This window comes from Lacerta agilis, chromosome 14, assembly GCF_009819535.1.
Source record: "Lacerta agilis isolate rLacAgi1 chromosome 14, rLacAgi1.pri, whole genome shotgun sequence".
Classification (NCBI taxonomy): domain Eukaryota; kingdom Metazoa; phylum Chordata; class Lepidosauria; order Squamata; family Lacertidae; genus Lacerta; species Lacerta agilis.
This window is the reverse complement of record NC_046325.1, coordinates 21,729,125-21,738,650: the sequence shown is the minus strand read 5'-3', so window position 1 is coordinate 21,738,650 and position 9,526 is coordinate 21,729,125. Positions and strand designations below refer to the sequence as shown.

The following is a 9,526-nucleotide window of genomic DNA, read 5'->3' as shown; positions in this document are numbered from 1 at the left end:
CCGGCAATACCTGACCTAAAAAAGGAACAAAGGGGTGGGGGTGGGGGGGAGAGAAATATTCTATTTCAAGACGAGTATTTCATTAAGATTCATTTGGGAGGTTTGTAAGGAGTTCGAGTTCAATGGGACTTATGCTGCAGTCTAATGTGTGTGTTTAGGATTGCAACCTGAGCATAGCTAGTGTGCAACTGCACACGTTGAAGTTGCCTGTCACATGAAAGCAAAGAGTGCATTTTTCTTTCTTTCTTTGACTGATGTTCTGCAGCTATGTCTACAGCTACATGATGGGTAGGCAGCCAACTTTTCCAATACTAAGCAAATGTTGCTCCTGTTGAATGTCTGGTATGTTCTTTCTTTCTTTCTTTCTTTCTTTCTTTCTTTCTTTCTTTCTTTCTTTCTTTCTTTCTTTCTAGACAAAAGTTCTATTTGGAGAGCAGGACACCACCCTGGAAGATGTGGCAATACAATTTTCAGTCTTGCATCTTTTCCTTAGGGCAGGGAACCTGTGACCTTCTTCCAAGGTACCGTTGAGACACCCAGCTCCCAGCCAGCGTGGCCAACGGTAAGCGATGATAGAAGTTGCCATCTAACAACCTGCTCCCCTTTGCATGCTTTCGCTTCACATCACTTGAGGGCTTGTCGCTCACGTGAGAACAGCCTAGATCTGTAAGAGTTTGGACCCCCGAGGATTATCTAGACCAGCCCCCTGCAATGCAGGAATATGCAGCTGCAACCTTGGCGCTATCAGCAGCAAGCTCTATCCAGCTGAGCTATTCTCGCACCTTGCAAGCAAAGGACTTCCGTTTTGTTTTTGTTTTTTTTAAATTTATTATTCTCCTGGTCTCCTTTCTCCTGCTGCGGAGCCAGCCGAGGTCTGCGCAACGCCAAGGGTTAAGCCGAGCGTGCGCTCTCCGCCCTAGAGAGGCTCAGGAAACCCGGCCGGAGTTGAGGGGGGATGCATTAGCCGAGGGCACCTTCCTGCTCCTCCCCTTCCCAGGATCAAAAACTTGGGATTTGAATTTTAATAAGGGGGGGATTTGCCTCTGCAGGGCTGCAGATCTTCCGCAGCGGGGCTTTGTGCCGTGGGGCTGGGCGGAGAGGAGAAGGCGCCGAGCGAGAGCGCTGGCTGGGGCGAGGAGCAGCACGGAGCCTCCCGAGTAGGACGCAGGCAGATCCAGCTGCCGAGGAGGAAAGGGAGAAACATCTGGAGGAGCCTGCAAGGCAGGTGGGAAAGCAAAACGGGAGAGGGGGGAAGGGAGCTTTTTTTTGCAGGATGTGCGCCTGTTCCCAAAAGGCCTTTGTAGGGTTGGCTCCGAGTGAGATCCGACCTGCTAGAGAGCTGCTGTCCAAAATTTGCAATGATTTCTGTGCAAAGTATAGTGGACGAAACGATGGCACAGAAACCGTTATTTTATCCGAGGTAATGACTTTGTGTCAAGCCCTCCCTCCAAGGCACTCAGGACAGGAGAGGTGGCCTTAGGAATTCCCATGATGTAGGTTTAAGACGTAGTGGCTGGCCCAAGGCTACTCTCCCAGATTCTCCTGCCCCCCCCTACATCTCCGAGTCCCCTCCTACATCCGTTATCCTCAGCTAAGTGAAGAAGCAGTGCTCAGTTTTATCCGAAGAGGAGAGAAAGTGCTGAAGAGGCAAGCCTGTGAATTGCCCTAAGGCACATGGGGGTTCCATGGCTGCATTTGAACCCAGAGTTCAGAAGCAACGTTGTTCCCTAACGTCCCGACTCCCATTTTTAAACTCACTATTACTCTCCTTTCGAAAGCTTGCAACTTTAAAAGATCAAGCGAGGTTCCACTTTGAGAGAGACCTGTGGGGATTCTTTCTTTCTTGTGTGGTGGGGACTGTGACTGTTCTCTTTAGATTTCTTGCCCCTCAACACCCGTTAGCCTCCTTATTCTACCCATAATAGGAGTGCTTAAAGAGTGGCTTTCTGTACTCCCCTTCCACTCCAGGCATGTGTGTAAAGTGTGGATTCCCCATCTACATTTGTATGGGGGCAAAGGAGTCTTAGCATTTAGTTCATATTAATTAAGAGAATGCAGTGGCGTGACGATAGTGTATGTGGCAACAGAGTGTCTGGGCAGAGGGGTGGAGGCATTGAGGCTGAGATTCTGGGTTTATACCCACTCTGAGAAAAACTAGAGGATTGGGAGGTGAAGTGGGGTGGGTTAAGGAATACTTGGAGCCAGGACTTCAGAGTTCCTTGTGAGAAGGGTGTGGTAGAATCAGGGGTGAAAGGACTGGAATGGTGCCATCCCTCCAGTGTGGGTTGATGAAGGTTTTGTAATCCAAGTTAATGATTGTGAGCATGGGATCAGGATGTGGTGTGGATTAATCAATGTGGATTTTGTACATGCAGCATAATTAAGGAAGCTGTAGCTTTCCTAAAGGACTTGCATTTGTGTGTCTATTCACCGATTTTCATCACCCCCCTTGCTTTTAGTTCTTGAATGCAGTTTCACTTCCACCTTCTTGTCAAGATGGACAAGAGAAGCAGATGAGAGAGAGGGAGAAAATGAGAAAAAGAGAGACCCTGGAGAAAAATGCAGACTTCAGCAGGAGCTCTAGCTAGCCTTTCCATTCTGTTAGCATCTGAGGATTTAAGGGGTGGGGTGGGGGATTAAGAGACCCCCAGCGAATCAAGGCCTGTGGGGGAAGGGCAAGCAAGCGCTGTAGATGCTGATTCTCTGCAGAATGTGTTTAACTCCTGAGCCGATTAAGAGCTTGGCTTATCCCTCTCTGGACCCCGCACAACAACATCTCTGTTTTCTTTCCGAAGAGGCTCTCTTCTCCCTGCAGCAGCCAGCCATGTTCTGAGGCCGCAGTTTCAAATAAAGCGTTAGTGGAAAAATACCCCTGAAATATCCTGGGCCCTCCCCGCTCTATATTTCCCATGCCCACCTTTGCTTGTAGTAAAAGATGCTGTATCATAATTAATAATTTTGCTGGAGGCTCCCGCAATTGCAATCTTATATATATATATATATATATATTAAAATATTATATTTTATATATTTCTGTTTTATCAAATCAGTGCAGCGCTTTCCAGATACTTTAGATATTCATTTCATGGCTAACAATTTTTAAAAAGAAAATAAATGAAAGAAAGCTTTCCATATAGGAATTTTAACAACAATGAAAAGACTTGCTCTTAAAATCCTTCTCCCCACCTGCACCCCAGCAAAAATAGATCTGTATTGTGTTACTGAAGGGGAACACTTCATGTAAATTTGGTTTCTGAGGGATTGTGGGCAGGAGAGGTGTGAAGAATGGCTGGAAGTTGCACAAACTCAGCAGTTTTCAAATGTTGCAAGGCATCTTTGGGATTCTTGAGAGCTTACTGAGGTTTCTGTCTGAGATCAGTGATGGCGGACAAGCTTTCTTGAAAGCCGGCTTTTCCTTGTGGAAAGCACAGAGAAGGGGAATAAGGGTTCTGAACATGGTTGTGAATTCACACTGAGCGACAATAAGCCCAATAGGCTTTGCCATAGCTGTGGGCAAGCAGACTAGTCCAACCAATAACATTCTCCAGAATCCTTGGCAGGCAAATCCATGGGGAGCCTGTTGCCTCAAGATAAAACGTTTGGAAAAACACTGCTGTATATGCTCTACCCCTTGCTTGCCCATCTAAATTCTGTTTCCGGCGTTTTAGCTGAAATTACCAGCAACCACTGTTGTGTTTTCATGACATTATTTATGTTTCTTAATGTAATTGCAGCCAATTTAGTTTCAATAAGCTTGGCTGCTTATAATTCAGTTGCTTACCAATGGGCTGGTATGTTTGTTTTTCCATGCCCAAAATCTAGCTTTGGCTAATTTCCTTTGTCTTCCCTCAGGAACAACACGAAGCTGCTTGGATGGGAAACCTGTTGGCTGCAGGTTCAGCTGGTTTCTTTCAGTTAGCCATGACTGCTGGGCTGCATGAGAAAGCCTGTCTATCCAGTCCCCACAGTGGCAGATGTTAAGTGGCCGGAGGTGTTACGTACGCCCAGGTGCTGATCTATCCTTTCACCTGGTCTGAGGTAAAAAACTTGGGATTTTGAAGGGGATACTAGGCTTGAGCACTTGAATTGAGAGTGAACCAACCCTAGGAAGACGGGGCAGGTGTGGACCTACTTATGAGGAGCTAAACTGGGGACAACACCTTGTGGAAATGGAGGAACAAACCCGAGCAGGTGCTGAGCCAGGAGAAGGATCTGGGAGATCAGGAAGAGGCACTTTTCCAGTCCAGTCTGGTACTCCCCGGGATATGTCCCGATGGGCAACGCCGCGGCAGGAAGGGATACCCCAGCGCTTGGAAGCCCAGTGGCAAGAGTACTTGAAAACAGTCCAGTATCCCTCTTCAGGGTGGGGAACGCCACAGCTGCCGGACTTGGCTTCGTGGGATGACTTGGCCACCTTTGACCGTGTGGTGGGTGCCTGCCAGTGGTCTAGAGAAGGGATTAGCCGCCTCATGCCCACTCTCAGCGCGGAAGCCCAGCAGGCCTTGAGCAGCCTGAATGCCAGAGACAGAGGGGACCACGGGAAGGTGAAAGCAGCTGCCCTGCGAGGCAGCTCCAGTGTTGCCGAGATGCAGCGCCAGCGCTTCCGCCAGTTCTGCTACCGGGAGGTGGAGGGGCCTCGCGAGGCCTGCAGTCGCTTACGGGAACTCTGCCATTGCTGGCTGGAACCGGAGAGCCGCACGAAGGAGCAGATCCTGGAGCTGCTGATCCTGGAGCAGTTTCTGACCGTGCTGCCAAAGGAAATCCAGAACCGGGTCCGAGAACGCGGACCCGAGACTTGTGCCCAGGCGGTGGCCCTGGCTGAAGGATTCCTTCTGAGGCAGCAGGAGAGTTTGCAGAGTGAACCACAGGTGGGTTGAGTTGAATTGCAAGCCGGTCAAGTCAGGTATGCTGCTGCTCTGCAGAGCTTTCACCTTCTGGTTTTTGCCTTAACATTGCTTCATTTCGTTAACCATGATGTTTTTGTTGGTGGGGGCAGGTAGGGCCTTCAGTGTCAACTTTCTTTGTTGTTTCAGGACTCTGGTTCGTTCCGGGAGACAGCCATGAATCTCTCTGAAGGCCAGCGGGCTGTGTCTGATGCCAGACAGAGGCATCTTGCTAAGGAGGCCCGACAGCAGGATAATGGGAAGACCAGCTTATTAGGTACGTCTTGCACTTGTGCTCTTCAGCACAGCTTAAGGCGACAGCTTAATGTCCATGCCCAATTTGAGTGCCATAGTTCAAGGAGGAATTTAGATGAGTTGGAAAGTATTCAAAGGACTGGTTTGAAATTCTAGAATTTAGTGGCGAATACTACATTCTAGGGGTGGCGCTGTGGGTTAAACCACAGAGCCTAGGGCTTGCTGATCAGACGGTCAGCGGTTCAAATCCTCACGACGGGGTGAGCTCCCGTTGCTCGGTCCCAGCTCCTGCCCACCTAGCAGTTCGAAAGCATGTCAAAGTGCAAGTAGATAAATAGGTACCGCTCTGGCGGGAAGGTAAACGGCGTTTCCGTGCATTGCTCTGGTTCACCAGAAGCGACTTTGTCATGCTGGCCACATTACCCAGAAGACTCCAGAGCTGCTGTTAGCAGTCAGTTCTCCCTGTTCGCTGGGGACTGATGGGAGTTGGAGTCGGGTGACATTTGAAGGGCCAACTCCTGTTCTGTGACGATGCTGTAATTAACACATGCAGTTTGAGCCTCACTCATCTGCTTAGTGGAAAGTAAGCACCGGGGCGGTCACAACTGATGTTAGGAGTTCATGGGGTTGTCTCAGCTAACATTTCTCTACAATATGCAGTAGATGGACTTGGCTTACTCTCAGGTTTTTTGGGGGGTAAGACTTCTGCTTCAGCATGTAGCCTAAAGTTAAATAAATTGGAGTTCTTGTTAGTAAATGCACCAATAAAAAACAGACCAAGAACTCAGGCCAATATAAGTTTCAATAGTGAGAGTAATAGTGAGAGCCAGTGTGGTGTAGTGGCTAAGAGCGGTAGACTCGTAATCTGGGGAACCGGGTTTGTGTCTCCGCTCCTCCACATGCAGCTGCTGGGTGACCTTGGGCTAGTGACACTTCTCTGAAGTCTCTCAGCCCCACTCACCTCACAGAGTGTTTGTTGTGGGGGAGGAAGGGAAAGGAGAATATTAGCCGCTTTGAGACTCCTTCGGGTAGTGAAAAGCGGGATATCAAATCCAAACTCTTCTTCTTCTCCTCTTCTAATCTCTACTCACAAGTCAAATGTGAATTGCAACAAGAATACATATAGTTATACAGAAATTGTAAACTCAAAGTCACAAGGATATATGCAAAACAACAATCTGTTACAGCATTGGATATAAGATTCTTTAAATTGAGTCAAGTTCATGCTAGTCCATAATCAGAATATATTCATGTCATGTTTGATGTAAAGATCTTAGTCTCAATCATTGATCAGAAGTCAGTCATAAATCAGAAGCCAGGACAGGGCCCTGTTTCGGTGTATTCACCTTCATCAGCTGGAAGTATTAAACATTACATGAAACCAGTTACATAAATTAAAATTGAAATTCTAAGTCATTATACAACATTTAAATTTGTGGTTCCTTACCTAAGTTTTAAGAAATCATATAAGTGTGTCCTATTATTTTCTACGTTTCTCAGGGAAGGGGAGAGAGATTTTATGGAGAGGGCTATGCTGTTTGGATGGCTGTTTACTGTAGGTCTCTTCCAGTTCTGTCATTTTGTTTACTCTGCAAGAGTGCTATAAACTGAGCTGTTGGTATGGCACACTAAAAAAATTAAAATCTGTACCTTGCTAATTGAAAACTTGTACCATGAATAGTTTATTGTTGTTGTATGTATAAATTACGTAAATTATCACAACATATTACAATAATTTATTCTGGTTTAGGGAGGGGGCAATGAACTGTGCAGGGAAGTGAAAGCCTTGCTCTGCAGACACTGGACATCTTATTCAGCCACCTCTCTGGCTGCTTAAAACATACATTGGTCAGGAAAATGTGCTTTGCCCATCTACCTACAAGCATATTTTCACAGTCATAAGGACTAGAAACTTGCTTTAGAACAAAAGAAAGCTGAGTGTTGGGAAATTTGAATTCTGTACATGCCCACAGCCACACTCTTCTGCATTTCTTCTACACTCAGACAGAACTGCAGCATACATATAGCCTTGGCCAGAAGCAGAATGAGTTGTGCTGATGACATAGTTAATGCACATGGTTTTTCATCTATAAATGTTAGTCACATTAGTGCATTGAGCAACCCACAAATGACTTCAGGATTTCTCTCCCCTCCCTCCCCAATCTTACAGGTGCCAAGAATGCAAACAGAGCTGGTGGTCCATTTCATCAAGGGGCCAAGGAAGAGGGAACACGTTCTACTTCCGGGCTGATTCCTAGGAAGGAGAAATCCCACATCTGTATCGACTGCGGCAAATGCTTTGCACGTCCATCTGACCTGGCTAAGCACGAGAACATCCACACCGGTGCAAAGCCCTTTCGCTGCATGGAGTGCGGAACGAGATTCAGCCAGCTGTCTCACCTGACCCGACACCAGAGGATTCACACGGGGGAAAAGCCACACATGTGCACCGAGTGTGGCGCATCCTTTGCCCAGCGGGCCTCTCTGGTTAGCCACCAAAGAGTCCACTCCGGGGAGCAGCCCTACCGCTGCTCTCACTGCCAGCAGTGCTTCAGCCACCAGTCGGCACTCAAGGTCCACGAACGCATCCACACGGGGCAGAAGCCCTACATCTGCCTGGAATGCGGGAAGAGGTTTGTTTCCTCCTCCACGCTGAAGATACACAAGAGGATCCACACGGGAGAGAAGCCGTTTTCCTGCGCGGAATGCGGGAAGCGGTTCATCCAGCGCTCCAACCTCATCTCTCACCAGCGAACGCATTCCGGAGAGAAGCCCTTTTGCTGCGGCGTCTGCGGGAGAAGGTTCAGCTACCCGTCGGACCTCACCAGGCACCAGAAAATCCACACGGGAGAGAAGCCCTTCCCCTGCGACGAGTGCGAGAGGCGGTTCACCAGGTTCTCGGATCTTCTGATACACCGCAGGATCCACACCGGGGAGCGGCCCTACCGCTGCCTCGAGTGCGGGAGAAGGTTCCGGCAGAAGAGCGCTCTGGTGACGCATCAGAGGATCCACACAAAGGAGAAAGCGGCCGAGAAAAGCAAGCCTCTGGTATGCACAGAGTCGCAGGCAAAGAGCAAACTGAAAGCAAGCGAGACTGAAGAGAAGGTAGACGTTTCAGATAAAGAAAAGAAAGATGTGTCAAGAGTTTAGAAGGAACCAGGCTCAGCGTGTTCTCCCAGCTCCTGACTCCTTTCAGCCTTACGGAGGGAGGGAAATGCTAGAGGTTGTGCTGAGGTTTCTTCTGGGTTTGCTGATAGGTCTCATTCCTCTTCCATGCCTGACCCCACTCAAGGACATAGCTTGACTTTGTTTGGGGACAACGTAGCTCAGGACATAATAGAAGGTGTGAATAATCTGCTTTTTCCTTGCCCCCAGTGATCTGGCTACTGCGACAGACTCACCAGGGCATTCAGGAAAGATTGCTTCCCTCTGCAGTGACTGGAAACATAATTCATTGCCCAGTTTTTTGCTTTCTTCCAATTTTCAGCCTGTCAGCTGGACTCCTGTCTAGAAGTCACTGGCTCTGTCTAACGTTTCCCAGGATGGAGCTCAAGAGCAGAGAGGACTCCGGTGAAGTCCTCTCAGGGTTGATCTGTGTCATCATGCTTCTCTGCTTTTTAAAGCAAAATCTCTGTGAAATATAAGAGATTAAGGGCCTGCCCACAAACATTCTTCAGACTGGGTTTCTCACTGCATAGCTGAACCTGTAGGAAGGAGGGACCTCCTCTGTTCAAAGGCAGCAGGAGATCTGCTTTTCCAGGTTCTGCAAATAGTCAGTTGCCATCATGTTTCCCTTGTGGGTTTCCTAAGGGTATGTATTTGGCCATTGTCAAATGCAGAGCAGCATTTGCGAGAGGGGCAGGTGAACCTCTTCCCATTAATGTTACTTGTTCTTTTATTAGTTATATATAGCCATTTTAGTTCAAACTGATACAGCAATTATTGTGTGTATGTATATATTTTATTTTGGGTGGAAAGATTATTCTATCCGTTATATTTTTGAAGAAGAATAGTCCCTAAACCTTAGAGTAGTCTTCTACATGTCTACTCGGCAGCGCATCCCATTGAGGTCTGTGGGCCTTAGTCCTGGGTAAATGTGTCTAGGATTGCAGCCACAGGGTAGATGTTAGCCTGGATGAGTATGTAGGAGCAGAGGGAACAACAAGGAGGTTGCTGTTAATGGCCTAAAATCTTTGGGAATTGTCAAGTCTAGTAATTAAACTTGATGTGTCTTTTTACACAGAGATAGCCACAAATAAAAAGCATCATAAAAGGGGTCTCCTAACTTTTCTCTGTATGAAATAAGTGAGTAATGTAAGCTCTGTTGGGGGACAGGAGCACCTAGATTCATTTTCTTCAACCGTTGTTCAGCATTGTCAAAGGTGACC

The 9,526-nt window shown here is 47.6% G+C and overlaps 1 protein-coding gene across 1 annotated transcript; it reads left to right on the top strand.

Moving 5' to 3' along the window:
• The first annotated feature begins 948 nt into the window (after positions 1-948).
• Positions 949-8,575, top strand: LOC117058751 (zinc finger and SCAN domain-containing protein 31-like). The gene is made up of 4 exons (XM_033170102.1): positions 949-1,225; positions 3,853-4,868; positions 5,034-5,160; positions 7,309-8,575. Exons 2-4 carry the CDS (start codon positions 4,170-4,172, stop codon positions 8,286-8,288), a joined length of 1,806 nt encoding a protein of 601 aa, XP_033025993.1. The 5' UTR covers positions 949-1,225; positions 3,853-4,169; the 3' UTR covers positions 8,289-8,575.
• The last annotated feature ends 951 nt before the right edge of the window (positions 8,576-9,526 follow it).